Raw genomic sequence first — 19,440 nt, forward strand, 5'->3', positions numbered from 1 at the left:
CATAAGGTCTATAGGGCTTGCTTTGTTCATTCATTCAGGAGGGTCCAGTCTGGGAGGTGTCAGACCAGGGTCCTGTTTCCCCGTCACCTGAGTGGGGCTGAGTGTGGCCAGGGTGTCGCTGGGGACCCGGATACGGCAGGTCCCTGTCCTGGGGTAATTGGGTATGTGGACATAGAGATTCTTACCCACCCCTGAAATAGTGCTGAAGCGCTTGGGAGCCAGAGAGGCGGGAAGGAGAAGGACGGTCTAGGCCTACCCACCTGCCAGCCCTTCCCTCTCCCTCAGGAGCCGGCCAGCTGGAGGGTTGTCCTTCCTTCCTCCTGACACAGGCTGCAAGATGAGTGTCACTTGACCTCAGGGCACATTCCAGAATGAGGCCACAGCCAAGAATAGGACCCAGGAACCCTGCCACCCATCCTGCCTGTATTAATCACACATTCCCAGAGCGGGAGAGAGACTTCAGACTCCTTGAGGAAGTGGGAGGAGGAGGGCGAGAAGGCATCAGGACGTAGAGTTGGGGAAAAGCAGGGAACACCCCAGAGAAACCCCTCCACAGCCTGCGGCCTCCCAGGGCACCTCGTGGCCCCTGGTCCCAGGACCATCAGTTCATCCAGAGAGTCCCTTGTCCGCCGTGGGGAATGGGCCCCCTGCCCTCTGGGCCCCCTGCCCCCTAGCAGTACTTCCCGCCTGGGTGGCGCACGTGTAGAGGCAGACAGACAACGGAAGGGTCTTGCTGCGGCCAGGGGACAGCAGAGGCTCCCCGGGGGTGTGCCTACTCAGGAGGATGAGTAGGCATAAGGCTGATGTCTACCTCAGGAATGTAGGCCATGACTGCTTCTGTGTGTGATCAAGATATCATGTCACAGGACAAGGTCAGAAGCCAGCCCCGGGGAGGCTGATGGGAGGCAGGCTCTTGGGAGACGTTTGGGGCCCTGATGGGATGCCACACTGCCCAGCCCAGAGCGGGGAGTACGGGCGGGCTGTCGGGAGTACGTGTGTGTCACACACTGAGAGAAGCCAACCACCTGTATTCAAGTCTTGGCTCTGCCACGTGGCCGCTGGGTGATCTCGGGTAAGTTTCACGTCCCCTCCAGCCTCAGTTTCCCCATCCACAGAACAGCGTTCTGTCCTGTAGAGCCCTGACGGAGACAAGAGATGACGACTGGTGCCCGTCCCGTGGTGAGAAGCCACTCAGTGTTCATGTTCCAACAGTACGGTTGGACACTGGGCGCTTCGCTCCCCCACCCAGCCCCTGGCCTGAGGAAATCGCCATGCGGCTGTGTGTTTGTTCTCCTCCTTTCTTCCTCAGGTTCCGCCCCTGGTCCCGGCTCTCCAGTCCCGCTGTCCAGGGGGTGACATCAGACTATGGAGCAGCTGGGCAGACAATGGAGCAGAGTGTCCTAGGAGGCTGGAGGTGCTGGGGGAGGCAGAGGGTGGAAAAAGCCAAGCTGTCCTGCCCCAGAGGCCTCGGGCCAGCCCGGAGACAGCCGGCGCCAGAGCAGGCCTCTGAAGGGGCCAACAGAGATGGAGCGGGAGGAGGACGGGGGGCGGGGGCGGGGGCAGACAACAGATGCAAGGAGGAAAGGAGTGAGTGTCCAGTGTAGACAGGAAGGCAGGTGAGTCTGGCCTCAGACCTGTGGGGGGGGCTCCATGCTCCGTGTCCCGGGACCCAGACTGGGGCCACGTCTCCCAAACTTGGTAGGCAGCCTCCTCAAGTTGCCAAGCAACCAGGACCTGAGAATTCGGTCCAACCTCTATAGAACACCCACCAGAGGTCAGTTACTGTGAAACACCGGGGTAACACAGACCGGAGACTCACACGTGGTTTCAAGGACCAAGAAATACATACCATGTAGTTGGTCCAACATTATAAGCACCCGTTCCCTAAGTGCCTGTATTTTCTGACCCCCCAGACATGTGGGGTGATCTGTCTCAATGTGCTCTGAGTAACAGAATAAAATATCTGCAGCCGTATACGTTCATGGAGTCTGTGAGATCCTGGACCCAGCAGGAGGAGGTGAGGGATTTGGGTCCTGGGGCCTGCTGTCGGCCAGCTGGCTGCTGAGGGCCTGGAGGGGCCATTGGGGCAGACCTCTGTGCCAGGCTCTGTCTCCTAGGCTTTTCAGTTTGGCCAGGTTAATAGGACCACGCTCCCCAAGTCTCCAGAAAGTGCACTTCCTATCCTCTGTTTTACAGGTGAGGACACAGAGGTGCAGAGAGACACCGGGGATGTGTCGGAGGCCAGATGCAGACCTAGGTGGGTCTGATGGCACCGGCTGGGCTTTCTGACTCTGCCAGGCTGGGGCTGGAGTGGGAGGGACAGGGTCTGGGGCTGTGAGTGTGCTGCGAGCTGACGAGAAGGAGCCCTGCCATCGGTGTCCCCTGAATGTCACACCTCCACCAGGCAGCCACAGGGCTTAGGCCCCACGGCCGTGCAAGAAGGGGCACGGGGCTAGCATGTGGACGGACACTTGACCCATCAGGGGCAACAGGATGTCCCCCTGCCTCTAAGGTGGTTGAGGCGCTGAGTCCTCAGCTCCCTGGTCTGACCCAAGCAGGGAGGGCCGGTGGCCAGAACTCATTCCTTCCTGGTGGCCAAGGGCTCTGCTCACCATTTCCCCAAAGGTGACTTGAGAAGCTCCCATTCCTCTGGCCCCAGGAGGAGCTTGTCTTGCCGATCCGGCCCCCTCCTTCTTGCAGGAAATATCTCTAAAGACAGATTGGCTAGATGGGCCGGGCTGGGCGGGGCTGACTGTGCATTCTTCCTTGGAGTGTGGCCCCGGAAGACCCAGGGAAGTGGACAGGGGACAGGTGTCTCTTGAGCTTGGCTGGCTTGCACCCTGAGGGACAGGCAAGCTATGAGGCATGCCACCCTGGTCACAGGCTCCCAAACACATCTCCGGAATCACCCCCAATTCCTGAGACCAAAGGTGCTGCTGTCCCATCCTGGGAACCGAACCATGTGCTCCTAGCCACCTAGGGCTTTGGGAACAGGCCTCACCCAGAGGCCCCCTAGGGAACTATAGCTGGGTGGCCCACCTCTTTCCAGTTGTGCCATCCGTGGCAGGGACTGGAGTCTGCCCCTGGCCGGCCATGCTATCCTGATGGGTAGGGGGCCTGAGACAGAAGTTAGAACATGTGGGCCTAAGTCCCCCATCTTCCTGCCTCTGTGCTCTTGGGGACATCACCTCGCCTCTCTGGCCTCAGCTTTCCTGAGCTGTGGGGAGCACCACAGTTAAGGAGCCCTGGAGTTGCAAAGTGGGATGAATGTTCATGTCCTTCCATCACCCAGATGTGGTCCTGTTGGCCAGACTCCACCCCCCCCCCCCCCCCGGGCACCAGAGCAAATGACAGTAAACCCCTCACCCCTGCACACCTACATTAACCCAAACAAATCACACAAGAAGGGCGGTTGATACTATGAACTTTTAATTGGTATCTTCCTCCCTACATTTGAGGAAGAAACGAAGGTGCCCCACAATGACCTTCTTCAGCTTTGGAGGGGCCTGGACAGAAGGAAGGGCTGAGGAGGGAATGGGGGGCGCAGATGTAGAGCTGACAGTGGCTTTCCCAAGTCCTTTATCTAGTGTGTGTGTGTGGGGGGGGGGGGGGGTGGCTGCACCTGCACAGGACGTCCATAAACAGGAAGTCACCAGCAAGGTGCCACATCCCCAAACCGGCCCTCCCACATCTCACCCAGAGCGTTCCTCAGGTCCCTGCAGCTCCCAAGGCCACCACCAGATGGAAGCATCGAGCAACATTCCTTTTCCTTCCAAAGCCTGACTCCCCTCCTCCCTCCCTCCCTCCTTTCAACCCGCTCCCCACCCCAACCCGACTTTCCTTTTATCTCCCTTCCCACCAGAACAGATCCTGGGGCTTCTATCTGCTTTCTGCCCAAAGAAGCCTGTGGCAGATGAAAGCTCACTGTCGGTCAGATGGGACCATTTGACAGCTGGGAAGACCAGCCATGGGTCTGCTTCTGGGGGCCAGGGTTGGGGAATGGGGGTCAGGGGGTGGGACCCTGGGATCTGGACAGTCACATTCAGTCACTAGGAGATGGGCAGTGACTAACTCTGTGTCCTAGAGCCTGGCACCCAGTAATTGTTCAGAAAATGCCCACTGAGTCGGACTGAACAGAGCTAAATCAATACATCAACAGTCAAAACAATCAATAAACCAACCAATAAAACCAAGGAGAAACACGAAGAATGTGTATTCTGCTGGTGCCATGGTGGTCTCAGAGACCACAGGGCGCCCCCTTGACCGAAGCACATGCTGACCACCACCTCAGGGCAAGGTGTGTGCTGGGTCAGACCATGCCCCACCCCCGCTTCCCAGAAACCCTAACATGAAGGTGTTTCTGCTCCTAATGATCTAGGGGACTCTGGGGAATTTGTCCAAAGAGTCCCTGGGCCCTCCTTTCTCTCTCCACCTACCCCTTTTGCAAACCGATTCATTCCATGATTCCCATGGCCATGCAGATGCCATCTCTGGCTGCCTGGCTGGGAGCCGGCTGGGGGCTTGGAGAGCCACCGGAAGGGACTGGCCGGCAAAGAGAAAGGGTCGCAATGCCCGAGCCAACTAGTCATCAGGAATGGTTTGCAGGTGTCTCTTGGCTTCTCCTTCTGTCCTCTGCAGCTACAGGAGATACAGACCCCTTCTCGAGCCTAAGACTAGAAATTGTTCTAAGAATCTCCGGTGGATTGTTCCCCGCTGGCCTCCGACTGTCTAGCCTGACCTTGCCCAGTCTGCAGACTGAAGGGCATGAGGGGTGGGGAGGTGCACGAGGGCCAGGGAGGGGACCGGGAAGGGGCGGAGGGGGAGCGGGGCTTCAGTGCAAGCCCAGGAACTCCTTGAGGACATCGCAGGTCTTCTTGTGCAGGACCTCACGCAGCTTCCTGACCCGCCGGCTGCTGGACGCGCCCACGAAACTCTCTGGCCGCAGCACGGCCATGCCGCCGTCCACCTCGCCCATGATGATGAGCGGCGTCTCGCCCGCCGTCACGTTGGGGCAGGGGCAGCTCCAGTCCACGTGGAGCAGGGTGACCTCCAGCGGCTCCCGACCCAGGAACTTGAGGCCCATCTTCTCATCCTTGAGCACCTCGTCCACGGTCACCAGGGCGCGCCCCGCGTCGGGCTCCTCAGTCAGCTCGGACACGCGGCCCAGGATGACGAAGTCGCTCCGACAGAAACTGGTGACGAGCTTCTGCCGCGGCTTGCAGGCCCGGCAGCGCTGGTGGCCCCGAGGGAAGGGGCAGGACTCCTCACAGGCCTCGCGGCTCTCAAAGTTGTTGCCGTTGCCCTCGCAGCCGCCGTAGACGAAGGACTGGCACTGGCCGGTCTGGCCGTTGTAGGCCCAGCGGGGTGCGTAGGCCTTGCAGGGGCCCTGCAGGGCGGGCAGGCTGCACACGGCCAGCGGCCCGCTCATGCAGGCCAGCATGCAGGCCTCGTAGGTCTCAAAGTGGTTCCGGTTGCGGTGGCAGTGGCCGAAGGTGAAGGTGAGGCAGTTGTTGGCCTGCGCATCGAAGTGCCAGCGGGTCTGCTCCTCCCCGCAGTCCTCACTGTCGGGGGGCTCGAGGCACTCGGCGGCGGGGAAGGCCGTGCCGTTGGGGCTGCTCTCCGACGCGGCCACCGCCTGACCCGCGCGGACCACGGACAGCGGGAAGTCGGCGCGCAGGACCCCGGCGGCGTTGCGGGCCGTGCAGGTGTAGATGCCGGCGTCCTGGGGCTGGGCGTTGTAGATGACCAGCTGGGCGATGTTGGTGACCACCACGTTGCCGCGCACGTGGTTGGGCCGCATGACCACGTTCTCCCGGTCTTCTAGCTGCTTCTCCCAGGTGATCTCGGGCCGGGGCCGGCCCACCGCGTCACAGAGGAAGCTCACGGTCTCGCCCACGGTGACCGACTGGTGCACAGGGTGGTTGAGCAGAGCCGGGGCCACCGTATCCAGCCCCGGGGTCTCCGGGGAGGCCGTGGTGGGGCGCACGGTGGTCTCGGGCGGCGGGGGACTGGTGTGGGGCCAGGTGAAGTGGTAGCGGCAGGTGACGACAGCCAGCGTGATGCCCTTGGAGCAGGCCTCGGCATCCATGTAGCAACGGTTATAGTACGTGAGGCCATCGGATGCGCACGTGAAGCTGGGCTCCTTCTCACAACGGTCTTTGCACTTACACACGGGCTGGCCATCCCAGATGTCGCATTCAGAGCCCTGTTGCAGACACATGAAGTGGTCGCAGGTGGCCTCCTTGGGCATGCCTACGGGGCCCTTCTTGCCCTTCACGTCCATGTACCGGGCGGCCACGCAGCTCTTGGTCCCACACACGTTGGGGCAGCACTTCTCATAGGTCTCGCACTCCTGCGGGGGGCCAGATGGAGAGGCCTGAGCAAGGGGGAGCGGGACATGGGCCCAGGTTTCCCCTCCACCCCTCACCCCCCACCCCTGGTGTCTGCGGAAGGAACGGTCACAGGCTCACCGCCTGTGGCCAGCCACACACTCGGATGATGACAGGAGCTGGCAGATACGCAGCCCCTGATATTTGCCAGGCCTTCTTCTGAGAAAGTTTGTACCTGTCAGCATCTCTCCTGCTCATGGCAGGCCCCGGGAGGTGGGCACAGCCATGAGCCTCGCTTCACAGGTAGTGATCATAGAGGCACAGAGACATGCAATAACTTGCCCAAGGTCACACAGCTGGTAGTGTGAGAGGAGGCAGGGCATGCACCTCCCAGAGGGGACATTTCTCTGACTACCATTTTACAGATGAAAATGCAGAGACTCAAGAGAAGAGACACCCAGGAGCTGTCCCAAGGGCTGGCAAGGGACAGAAAAGGGCTCTGAGCTCCAGGTGGATGGGATTCTGAAAGGAGATCTCCTCTTCCACGTCCTCATAGGGTTGCCACAAAGGAGGTCTAGGTGGGAACAAAGGAATCTGCCTTTCTCTCTTTTCTCCCCTGGGGTCAGGATGCCGTGGCCGAATTGAAGAGCTCACACCAAACCCTAAGAAGGGAACACCAGACAGCTCTAGGACAGAAGTTTGAGGCTGGCCACTCACGCGTCACAGAGCGGGCCCATGCTTGTTCAGAGCCAAGGGGAAGGGCAGGCGGGACAGGCCCGGGATGCCAGGTCCTACCACGGAGGGCTGTGCCAGGCCCAGGGGCTCCGCTCTGACGTGTGCGGCATTTCATGGGGGGCCAACAACAAGGAAAACAGCCCCTTGGGTGGTAAAGGTCGGCTGAGCCGCCAGCGAGGACTTGCTAGGGCTGTAATTCCCCCTGATTCTCTGTGGGGCCACGTAAAGCATTAGTTTAATTCCTCGAAATTAGCAACATGCTCTGGGACCGGCACAAACAAGGACTTCACGTGGTGTTTTCAACAATAACACCTCGTCCCCACCAGGCAGGCGGGCAGCGGTCCTAATCCTGCGTCCTGGTAGTAGCTCTGGGAATTGCTCCCCACTCGCGCTGGCCTCTTGTGGCTCTGACGTTTATATCCCAGCCTCTCGGACATTCCACATCAGCTAAGAGCAGGGAAATATGCCCCACCGGAGTCGTGTGAAGCCTGCCCACCCGGCTTGTTTACTGTGTTCCCCCTCTCGGCTCAGAATGGGGACTTTGTTTTGCCGTCCTTGCTTGGCATAAGCCTCTAGGCCACCCCAGGGCAGGCTTTGGGACAGGGATGGGCAGATCTCAGAGCTGGGGTCTGAGGCCGAGAGACCCAGAGCGGGGTGGAGGGCAGGAGGGACGGGGAGCAGACAGGAGAACCTGTGAGGGTCGTAAAATTCCTTAAAAGACAGGACCCAGGAAGCTTCTTTAGGACCCCGAGTTCCATGAAATGTTGGGTCGCCAGAGTCAGGGTTGGGCTGATGGGTGAAGGAATCTCTGAGCACAGGAAACCTAGAAGGAATCCTTATAAGTTTTTGCTTGAGGTCCCAGAATGTACCCCTAGGCGAATGAGTCCTTAGCCTTTTCCCCAAGACACACAGCATCTGCCAGGCTCACTGTCCCTTACCCCACCTGGTTTATCCTGCCAGCCCGCACCAGGGGAACAGACTTCCCAGCAAATGTAGCCAAAGAACCTCATGACCTCAGTGGAGTGGGAGCGCTCTGCCCCCATCTTCCCTTTCCTGAGCACCACCACGGCTCACTGGCAGCATCTGGCTGGAGAGGTCTGACAGTTGTCCCCTGGACACCGTGAGGGCAGAGACCACTCACTGCGGGGCAGTCCTGGGCTTTTCTGTAGAGTACCTGTGTTTGGCAAATGGAGCATCTCTCGTATTCCTTGGTGCTGCCTGGCCTGGAGTCTTAGGAACTGGCCGAGGTGGCAGCAAGTGCCCGTGTCCGGGCAGGTGCTGGGTACCAGCAGGCTCTTCGTCATCGCCCATGGGGAACGGCTGGAGAACTGCCCCAGCACCAGGCCTGCCCGGCTTGCCCCAGGCTGCTCTGATGAGAGCAGAAGGGAGGACGGAGGAATCTGGCAGGTTGAAACTTAGCCCACTTCCCTCCCAGGAACAACCGGAGAGTCTGTTCCCACCCACTCTCCCCATCAGCCTGGGCCGATCTCAGGGTCACGGTGCGAACCTCTGGGTGGGGGGGTGTCCTGGAGGCCTCAGCTTTGCCAGAGAGACGCGGGTGCCAAGCCCACCCTCCCATCCCTGGAGATGGGACCACGTGCTGCTCACCGCGATGCCCTGAGTGTTTGCTGTTACCTGTCGAGGCGGGGCTGTCCCCAAGGTGCGCCTGGCTTAGTGCTGGCTGGGAGCAGCTCTCAGCAAACATGAGACCAGGAATCCCAGGATTCCACGTCCCTGATGAACTGGATGTCACACCCACCTCTTCGTCTGGACCTTGGACTTGGACAGACATCACGCCCTGTTTCTGCGGCCTGGGGCCCAACTTCCTTCCCGTTTCCCAGATCCTGCCGGGGGGGGGGGGCTCCTGAGTCTCCCACCCCAAGGCCCCCACGTGCCCTCACTGACACACTCACATGGTCCATGTCAGGCTTCTGGACTCCCACTCACCTGGTCCGTCTCACACTCCCGCTTGCAGGTGCTCTGGGCATCCACCCAGAGGTTGGGGTTCATGTCGTTGGGGCAGATGCCAGCATGGGAATAGCGGATGGGCGGTAGTGCCAGGCCCCTCGGGGGCGCCCCAAACAGCAGCAGGAGCACCGCCGCCTGTGCGCAGCGGGACCAGAGCCGGCCGCACCCCGGGGCCCACATGATGTGGTCTGCGGTGTCTCGAGACCTCCCCTGCGACGAGGCCAGGGCTGGGGCCCACCAGGGCCTTCTCCTTCTCTGGGCTGCAGACACCTGCCCTCTCCACCCCAGCGGGCTTCCTCCCAGCCGCCGCCGCCGCGGCCCCCTCCACCGAGTCAGTGCAGCCCCGCTGGGCTGTGCGGCTTCAGATAAAGGGAAGGTCTTTGCAAGGGAACTCCCTCTCCTGAATGTGCAGGGAGAAGAGCGGCAGCAGGGCCCGAGCCTGGATTTATATCCTGGGCGCGCCACCCGAGTGGGAGCGAGCTAACCTGATGCCTGTCACAGGCAGGCTGCTGGCTCCTCTGTCCCGTGGCTGATCACAGACTTGTTACAGAAGGGGGAAAAAAAAGCTGGAAGGGTTTAGCAGCGTATCTGGCACGGTGGGACACCTGCTTGTTTTTGACTCCAGGAGGCCTTTAACCCCTTCAAGGGCCAGAAATGGCATGTGCTCTGGGGGGGGGGGGGAGCTGGCTGCAGGACACGCAAGCTCCCTGTAAAGGGGCGTTTGTTTCCCTCTCCCCCACCTCCTCAGCCGGGCCCCCTCCTCCCCGTGACTACCTCTGAAGAACACACGATCGCTTGTTGCAGGGAGGGACCTGCCGCCGCAGGGTTAGCATCGCCTGGCCCGATAGTACATTTGAGAGCAAATGACGTGGAAAAACAACAAGTTCACGGCCATTCCAGGGCGGGCTGGAGCAGCAGCGCTGCGCCGCGGCCTCCCACCCCCGCACCCGGTCCCTCTGCGGGGGTGTGTGCGCACGGACAGCTCCCTATCTCTGGGTCCCCGGCCCGTTCGCGTCTCAAGTTCCCACTTCGGTGAATTTTCCCCAAATCATTCCAGAGACACATGCCAGATATGCTCCGGCTCCCCCAGCTGCCGGGACGTATCACATTCCTCGCTCCTCGATTGACACACTTGTCCGCTCCCAGAAAACCCACGGGGTAAGTGTCCCAGGACAGTGCTGGGCGGCGGCTGCCCTCGCGAATGACCCCTTGGTGGTGCCTGAGCTCTGTTGTGTGCCGAGCACCTCAGCCGTCTCCTGGGATCCCCCCCACTTCACAAAGGAGAAGGTTCAGGGCCAGAGAGGACCAGTGACTTGCCCAAGGTCAGCCACCGCGGATTGGGATAGTCGTCCCTAATATTTACTGGGCTCTACGTGTGTGCCGGGCTCTCTCCAGGCATCACAACACTCCATCCTCATGACAAATGACCTTTATTGCGGACTGGAGGAAAAGGAACCCAGAGAGGCTAAGCAACTCACCCCCCCCACCCCGTTGCACAACAGTGGGATGCCACCGGTAACACAGGAAATGCCAGCTTGCAGGGTGCAGGCCCGGGCCTTTGGGACCACCCTCCTGCCCACCTGGCCGTCAGCACTGCTGTCAAGGTACATCTTCAACTCCGGTTTTTACAGGCGGGACAAAAAGTTTGTGGAAACATCAGATGCCGTGTGGTTGGGTGGGGGAATGTGCAGGGAAAGAGGCAGAAGCTCCCTTTGGAGGGGGTGGGAGCTATTTCTCCCCCCTATGGCGGAAAATGTCAGATACCTCAAACAGCACCAAAAAGTGAGCTGGCTGAACGTAGTTGCGCGGTCCCACGACGCCCGGAGGGTGTGAGCGAGAGGGGACACCGATCCCTGCCAGAGACGGGTACCTTGCAAAGGCCAAACCACAGAGGGTTTGAGGAGCAGTAACCGAGCTGCTGTGTCCCAGAGATAGTAGATGGGGTGGCCCCAGCCCACGTCAGAGCCAGAAGAGCCCTGGAAAGTCCCCAGCAGTGCTCTCATTTCACAGGGGGGGGAAACTGAGTCCTGAACACAGGTCCCTCCTCTTCCAGATCCACTCTCCCCTTGAGGGCTGGGGTTCACCATCACATTTGACTGTAAAAAGGCAGCACAAGGCTTCTCTCTGCCCTGCAGACTACCCCCACACACACACCCCAGGGGTGGTGTGTTGCCTTCTCCCCGCCTCTGCCAATCCTTCTACATCGTGTGGGTCATTTTGCGAGATCTGTCTTTTCTGCTTATGTCAAAGAGCTAATGAAGGGCGTCAGATCCTAATCCCCTAAATTATTGGAATAAACTTCCCTCGGAGGCCGGGGCCCAGTAATGAAGCCAGACAGCGGGCAACGCCGGCTGCTTTGAATTCCCTGTAATTTCATAAACCCGTGTTCCAGCTGCTCAGAGCAGAGCCTCAGCCTCACGCTTGACGGATGCGGCTTGCGCCGCCTTCTTTGAAATCACAAAGGGGAATGGATGGTGACACATTTCTAAGCAGGACTTAGAAAAATTGTCACAGCCCTGTTACATGAGGACATGTGTCCGGGGAGAGGAGGGCTGGTTGCTGGAGACCACTGGAGGTGATGGGAGGTGATTGGAGGGCTAGGGGCGGGCAGAGCGGAGGCAGCCGGCAGGGGTGGGCATCGAGGCAGGGGGAGCTCGTCCATCCCACCCGCTCCTCGCTCGCTCTCTCTCTCTCTCTCTCACTGTCGTTGGGGTTGACTGAGAAAGGCCTCCATCCACCCAGCTCAGCCCTGTCAAGAGCCACCAGCCTCTTTCCCACCCAGGGCCCCATTTCTGGCCATCCCACTCGGAGAACTTTCAAAACAGCATCAGGGAAGAAGGGGCCTAAACATCCCGGCTCTCGCTCTCAGTGCTTCCAAGACTCCCACCAAAACACAGCTCAGAATAATAAATAACATCTGATCAGGGCTCGGAGCCCACACAGCGTTTTCCCCTACATCATCCCGCTGACCCTCCCGCCAGCCCTGGGAGGGGGCCAGGGAGATGTGGCTGGGACCTCCCCTGCACGAGAGAGGAAACCGAGTCACGGAGAGGCTAGCTGGGCCTGCTCAGAGCCCTGCAGCTCACACCCGCCCACCCCCACCCAGACCCCCCCGGATGCCAGTCCTGTGCTCGTCACACAAGCCACTCTCACTTCCAAGACCTCCAGAAAGACCCCCGCCTGCCACCCCACCAGCCCAGCGTGTTTCTAAGCCGTTCTAAGAGCACTTTGAAGTCTCCTGGGCCCCTCCCCCAGTTCCTCAGATCTGGCTGCCCTGCCTGGGTCTTCCCCGGAGGGTGGCAGACACCTCACCCTCACCACACCCCTGGTGCTGAATGGGGGGGGAGGGCTTTGCGGCCCCCCCAGGCCTTCCTCCCGCTAGCAGCATGAGCATCAGGGGCATAGAGCGGGGGCTGAGTCACCTGAGCAGGTGACCTGACCTTGGGGCTGTCACCTGCCTTTCCCCCTCCCCAGGGACATCGGGCACAGCATGGTCACAAGAGGGCCAGACTCTGCCTTCGCCTCCGAAGAGCTCCCTCCAGCTCCCGCCCAGCTCCCGCCGTTGTGCAGGGAGCACGGCCCCTTCACACCCTCCAGGGTGCGTTCAAGGCCAGCTCTAGATGCAGCCGTAGGAGGTGACCCCAGACGGTGGACTCTGCGTGACCCTTGACCTCAGGTTCACCCTTCACATTACAGCTTCCCAGTCACTGGGGCCTGGACAGGACAACACAGCAGACCTCGTTTTCCCAGTCGGCCAGGCCTCTTCCCTCTGGAGACCAGCCGCACATGTGGAGGGGACGGACGATGGTGGTGCCACGCCAGCCTCACGCACGGACCAGACCTCTTACTTCCTTACGGGATGGTTTTTAAGGCACCTACTATGTGCTCGGTACTCTGGGTACACAGAGGAGACGACGGTCCTTGTCCACAGAGAAAGCACAGCGTGCAAACAAATGATCAGGTTAGTGACGGCCGTCTTGGAGGGGCCCACGAGGGCTGGGAGGCCAGGCAGGGGGAGGGAGGCCCGGGGCTGCAGGCGTGAGGTGGGATGGGTCTTGAAGCCTGAGCAGGAGTCTGCGAGACGGAGCCCAGCAGCCTCTTTCGTCCAATCCCCCTCGGCAAGGCCTGGCCCACGGTGCAGCCTCCTTGGCCAAGGCCTTCCCTCTGCAGGGCCCAGGCCTCCAGAAAGGGGAGGTGAGAGGAAAGTCAGTAGGATTGGGAGATGGAGTGGGGGTGGGAGCTGCAGGTCCTGCTTCTGCCTGGGGCGGCCCCAGCAAAGTCAGACCAGCAGCTCGTTCTGGTTCGCCCTGCGTGGGCCCCCAGACACGAGGCAGCTGCATGTTCTCCCAAACAGCAGGGAGAGGCCAACCCTCTGAGAGCCCCCTTGCCCTGAACCTCGATTTCAACGGATTGGGGAGGAGGAAGAATGTAAGGAGAAAGAATCGGGGTGCTAGGCAGAAGAAGGGCCCTAGCAAGGGTGCTCAGATGGGCGCCCAGAAGGCCCAGGCCGCCTCGGCTAAAGGCAGCGATCAGTCAGACCCCAACCAGGGAATTCAATAAAGCGGGCAGCTCATTACCCAGCTGGGGGCTCCCTGCCTGAGCGGCCGCGGGCCTGGGTTACATTACAGGGCTGTGTGAACTCTCCCCTCCGAGTGAGACTGCACCGGGTTTTGGAATAATTACAGGGCCTCAGCAGATGGTGGAGGCGGACAGGGGGCGGCCTTCAGCTGTGGGACACGTGACTTGCCGGCATCTGCGCCGAGCGGGACACGGGGGAGCGGGACACGGGAGGGTCCCCATTGGGCCTGGGGGGGGGCAACACTGAATCGAGATCTGAGAATTACAGGATTGGCCGTGGTGAGGCCTGGCCCCACCCCCTGGGCCAGTCAGGCCTTCTTAGAGCTCCGCCCGGGCGGGGGGGGGGGGTGGGGGGGGGCTTGGGGGCCCTGCTGGTGGGGCCGAGTCCCTGGAAGCTGGTTGGTGTCTGTCTGAATGGATCTGTGCATCATGAAAGCAAGAAGAGGAGATACAACTTGTGGGCACCTGTGAACCCCCAAATGCCTTCGTGGAGAAGGTGGACAGCACGTGCTCTGTGGATATGTTTGCCCTGTGGCAGAGCCCTCGCCCACGCGGGCAGCTCCGTGGCGCTCAGGTAGAGCACTGTGGAGGAGTTCTAGGTGCTCCGCCTGGTCCGCCGCCAACCCACAGTGCGACCACCTCTACCTCCCCATCTGAGGCCCCTTCCGGCAACTTCCAGCAACTTCCTCTGTGTTTCCGTGTCCCGATTCCTCCAGCTTCGCCTTCACGGACGGACTCCGCTTCTAAAAGCCCCGAGCTGCTCTCAGCCAAGATAAACACGGGAGTGAAGAAGCCAGAAGGCCACGGGGCGGCGGGGCTGCTGCGGGTCCACTGCTCTGCTCTGCTGGCAGAGAGCAACAGCCCGTTTCCACGCTTCCCAGGCCTGGGGGCTCCGTGGGACCGCCACGCACAGGGGCATAGCGTCCCTCCGGCTCCAGTACCTGTCCTGGAAGCTTCCCCTGGCGACTCCTTCCACAAGCCCCCTCCCTTTCTGCCTTACTGTTTTTTTCCTCCAGAGGAGAGCGAAATGAGAGGGTCTCAGACCTGTGGGTCTCCCTGCTCACCTGCGCAGGGGTGCTCCAAAACCAGACGCATTCCATCCCGGCTGCAGGGGAACCACACGGTGGGGGTGGGGGTACGAGAAACAGGCCTTTTCCTGACAGACCATTACGTCAAGACTTCCGGCTTAAAGATGGCTTCCTTAAGGCTTCTCCACGCTTTCAAGATGAAGGCCAAAGTGCTTAACATAGACCACCGTGAACATCTGCCTCAGTTTCCCTCCCCAGCCTTACCGTCTGCCCCTCTTTCTCTCCAACCCTGGAAGCTGCCATGTTGCTCTTTCAGATCTTTTTTTTTTTTTTTAAGATTTTATTTATTTATTTGACAGAGAGAGATCACAAGTAGGCAGAGAGGCTGGCAGAGAGAGAGGAGGAAGCCGGCTCACTGCAGAGCAGAGAGCCCAATGCGGGGCTCAATCCCAGGACCCTGAGATCATGACCTCAGCCGAAGGCAGAGGCTTTAACCCACTGAGCCACCCAGGCACCCCGCTCTTTCAGATCTTTGAAAGCTCCACGCTCTCTCTCCTCCTCAGCCTCTCTGATGTTGTCCTCTGCCATGGACACTCTCCCTTCTCGGAGCCAACTCCTTCTCAGCCTATCTTGGAAGCCCAGAGCTTTTGGGGAGGCCTCCCTGATCTCAGAGGCTGCAGAAGGCTCTCACCACTTCTCAGATGGGGTGGGAGTGTTTCCTGGTATTGTCTTTACAATGAAAAAGCAAAACAAAACAAAAAAAAATCCAAAACTGGGTTATAAGACCTGTGGCGAGGTTTAACCATTGCTGGCCGTCGGGGCATATTGCCATTCGCGTGGTTGTCAGTGGGTTCGGGGATAATGTCAAAAACTTACATTTGAGGCCGTTTGTGAATGCAGCCTGAGCCTGTGACCTTCCTGGGGTTGCCTATGAAATTCCGGGGTTCAGTTTATGTGGCCTCGAAATTACTTATAGGCTGGGAACCCAGGGCAGGCGGAGAGCATGCACTCAACCAGTGTATACTGAATGAATGGATGAGCCCTCCGAGCAGACGGTGCCCTTGCAGAGCAGGGGTGAGTATCCCCACTGATAGTTCTCCCCGAGAGAGACCAGCTGTCCCAGGGCAGGAAACCAGAACTCCAAAGACCAGTGGGAGGCAGGCAAGGGAGCGCATGGCCATCCCTGGGCCCCACCAACCAGTCTGGGTGAGAAGGAGCCTAGAGCCTTCAAGGGGCAGCCCTGGGCTGTTTGGTTGGAGAAGGCTCGGGCATCACATGGACAGCCCTGGAGGCAGAAGGAAGGGCCCCCAGTGGGGTCCACCACACCCCCCATGCCGCTCTTCCTGGCTCCTCCCCTGGCCCCCTCGAGGCCCTCTTCCACCATGCTCTTTCCTGCTTCCAGAGTGATCTTTTCAAATTCCAAACACGAACATGTCAGTTTCCTTGCTCTAGAGGGTCGAACGGTGTGCCTCCAAAAAAGCTACGTCCATGTCCTAACCCCCAGAACTGGTGACTGCGATCTCACTTGGGAAAAGGGTCTTTGTGGAGGGAATTAAGGATCTTGAAATGCAGTCATCCTGGATCATCCAAGAGGGCCCTAAATCCAGGGACACCTGCCCTCCTAAGAGAAAGGCTAAGGGCGTGCTGAGATGCCCATGACAGGAGGGCCACGTGTAGATGGAGGCAGGTGGGAGTGAGGCGGCCATAAGCCCGGGAGCGCCCCAGCCACCAGAAGCTGGAAGAGGCAAGAAAGGGATTCTCCCCTACAGCCTCCAGGGAGCCCACAGCCTGCTCATACCTTCACTGCGACCTTCTGGCCTCCAGAGTTTCCCAGAGGTTCGAGAGAGCACGTTTTGTTGGTCTAAGCCATTGTGCTTGGAGCGATTTGTCACAGCAGGGACAAATTCATTTCCACCCCAGGAAACGAATACACCTGCCTAGACCTTTTGGAGGCCTTTCCCAGTCAGAAATGAACAGCCTCCAGAGCCCCCTGCGACATGCTCCTGCCCCCTCCCCAGCCTCACTGGGGATGGTCCCACTAGACAGAATAGCTCATGTTCTCCCAATGTCCCACTAAGGTGACCAGCACCCAGCTGGTCTGCACCCGGCTTAGTTTTAGCATGAGAGTCTGGTCTCCCAGGAAACGCCTTCATCCTGGACAAAGAACAGCAGCTCCAGTGTGTGCCCTGCTGTCCCTACTGTCATTCAGGCCACTCCCTTGGCCCAACATGTCCAAGAGTTTCCACTGCAGGACCTCACCTGGAGAAGTGAGCCTCCGGGAGCCCACACCAGGACACACGGAGAACCTTGAGGACTCTACTTATCTTGCCAGGGACCCGGAGTCGGCTGGCAGCAGAGACTCGGGCCCTCGCCGCAGGGAAGGGAAACAGAGGCCAGGGGCAGGTTGACCGCCCGAGTGCAGCTCCAGCCCCGTGAGGACCATGGCAGCTGGCCTTGGTGCAGGTGAACGGAGACAGAGGAGTGATGGTGGGCGGGAGTCACTGCCATGGCCGCTGGGTAGGGGGGAGGCATGAGCGCATGCATCTAGGCCGCCAGAATCCCATGATCCGGAGGGTTAGAGACCCACAGTCAGAAGGACTGTCAATCAGGAGTGCACCGAGCAGCACCTAACAGAGACTCCGAGCCCTGCAGCTTCAGTGCCCAGCTCGCTGTTCTCAGTCCGAAGCTGCTTGGGTTACTCCTCAAGGCCTGGCTCCTATCCTTTCTGTCACCTTTAGCACATGGCCGTTGTCCCTCACATCCAATGATGGCTGCTCGTCTAGATACCGCCTCATTCCGGACCCACATTAGGGGGCAGAGCCAAGGCTCGTGGAAATACATGCATCTCTTTGGGGGGGGCACCTCCTGAGAGCCCACCCCCCCCCCCCCGCCAAAATTGGCGGACACTGCCCCACATGCCTCCAGTGGCATGGGACTCCAGAAGGTGACGGTTCTGGCTTTCAGCAAGGGAGAAAGGAGTTCTCCGTGGCTGTGGGGGGGCCATCCCCGGCATCTGCTGCAGCAGCCTTTCCTGGGACCCGCTAGCTGGGGGGGTTTCTCATTCTTGCAGCTCCTGCTTTTGGCTGCACTGTGAACCAGCCTCTGCGTTTAGATTGGTCCGTTGCTATGAAGGGCAGTGTGCTGTTAGGTAAGGATGGATGTGGATTCTCAGAGAGGCCCACAGTTCTGTGGGATACTGGCGAGCCCCCATAAAGCTGGGTGGAGCCAGCCCCAAAGGCCCTGGAAGCAAAAGTGAGTAAGGTGCTCTGCACGCAGAGGATAGGACCCACTTTTTGTTAAACAGAGCTTGCTTGTTGGGGCGCCTGGGTGGCTCAGTGGGTTAAGCCTCTGCCTTCAGCTCAGGTCATGATCCCAGGGTCCCGAGATCAAGCCTCGCATCGGGCTCTCTGCTCAGCAGGGAGCCTGCTTTCCTCTCTCCCTCTCTCTCTGCCTGCCTCTCTGCCTACTTGTGATCTCTCTCTGTCAAATGAATAAATAAAATCTTTAAAAAAAAAAAAACATAGCTCGCTCGTGACTGCAAGCCCCAGGAGAAGCTGAGCAAAGGTCCCTGGAAAGGGGCTATGACAGCGACCATCTCACAACTGAATCTTGCCCTAAGGAAGGAAGGGAGGCCAGTGGCAGGTGAGAGCAGAGTTTTGGGGGTGTGTTCAAGTCCACGGTCACAAGTCCATGGTGCCAAGTCCAGACAGCCCCAGACACCAAGGCAAGTGGTGGGAAGGTGGTTTCGGTGGGAGCGGAATTGCTGGGCGGGTCACAACACACCACACACTGGGACGATTGGAGGGGGTCTGGGGCCAGCCCCAGGGAAAGGGGTTGTCATTCAATAATCATGCACTCGGAAACATGGATTTGATACTTGCTGGTTCCAGGTGTTCTATGAGACACTGGGGATATGAACCAGGTATAACTTTTGCACTCAGGAAGTGGACAGTCTAGGTGGAGGGAAGGGTGTGGAGCAGCCCATTACGGACTCAGGAATCCAACTACGAGTGGTGTATGCTAGGAAGGAGGCCAGGAGGCTGGGAGCATCTGGGGAGGGGAAGCAGTGGGTCAAGCAGAGGAAACAGGGTTGAACTGAGGTGAGGAGAGGCTTGACTGGGTCCACGGCAAGGCTGGTGCGGTTGGAACCCAGAAAGAGAGAGGAGTAGCCAGTGGCTGAGCCTGCCAAGACAGGCAGGGTCTAGACCCTGCTGGGCTTAGAGATTGTGGTGAGGAGTTTGGACTCAACAGTAAGGCTGGATTATGCCACCAGGACTCTGAAAGGTGGTGAAGGTCTGATGTGGCCAAGAGGCGATGGGGAGAGAGTGGGGGGGCTTAGGGTCTGGAGAAGAATGCTCTCAGGGAGGCCCGGGGTTCATACCACACAGGAGGGGCAAGGCAGGCTCTCTGCTCCGGGCAAGGCCGGAGGGGCGCTGGACAAGAAGGAGTGGCGCTGGGGCATGGCCCGTGTGCTGCTGTCCATGACCGGGGCCTGGAGGGAAGTGGCTCAGTGGAGGGGCTTGGCTGACAGGCCCAGGATCGCTTTCCTTCAGTTCATGAAATGCTCGGGGAAGGAGGGGGAGGAAGCAAGAAAGGGAACAAGGAGGATGACGTGACTGTCCCCCAAACGCGAAGAAGAAACATGCTTTGTGGAGGACGGCACTCTACTGGGACAGTTAAGACTGACGGGCGGGTCTCCTCACAACTCCCTCCAGGCAGCCAAGGCTCAGGAAGGACCACGGGGTCCAAGTGACTCGGATGCCAGGCCATCGCCGGACCTCACCGAAGACCTTCCTGCCCAG

The 19,440-nt window shown here is 59.7% G+C and overlaps 1 protein-coding gene across 2 annotated transcripts in view; it reads right to left on the minus strand.

Moving 5' to 3' along the window:
• Positions 1-3,436: 3,436 nt before the first annotated feature.
• WFIKKN2 (WAP, follistatin/kazal, immunoglobulin, kunitz and netrin domain containing 2) overlaps positions 3,437-19,440 on the minus strand; it is a 40,461-nt gene continuing 24,457 nt past the window's right edge. Inside the window, exons 1-2 of one of the 2 annotated variants that reach the window (XM_045985513.1) lie at positions 9,012-9,493; positions 3,437-6,352 (exon numbers count right to left, since the gene is read on the minus strand). In XM_045985513.1, coding sequence (XP_045841469.1) covers positions 4,832-6,352; positions 9,012-9,212 — 1,722 coding nt within the window. In that variant the 5' untranslated portion in view covers positions 9,213-9,493 and the 3' untranslated portion in view covers positions 3,437-4,831. Of the gene's footprint in view, positions 6,353-9,011; positions 9,494-19,440 lie in introns of those variants that run through there. The other variant, XM_045985514.1, reaches the window with a different exon arrangement.

Source organism: Meles meles, chromosome 18 (genome assembly GCF_922984935.1).
Source record: "Meles meles chromosome 18, mMelMel3.1 paternal haplotype, whole genome shotgun sequence".
In the NCBI taxonomy this organism is placed as follows: Eukaryota; Metazoa; Chordata; class Mammalia; order Carnivora; family Mustelidae; genus Meles; species Meles meles.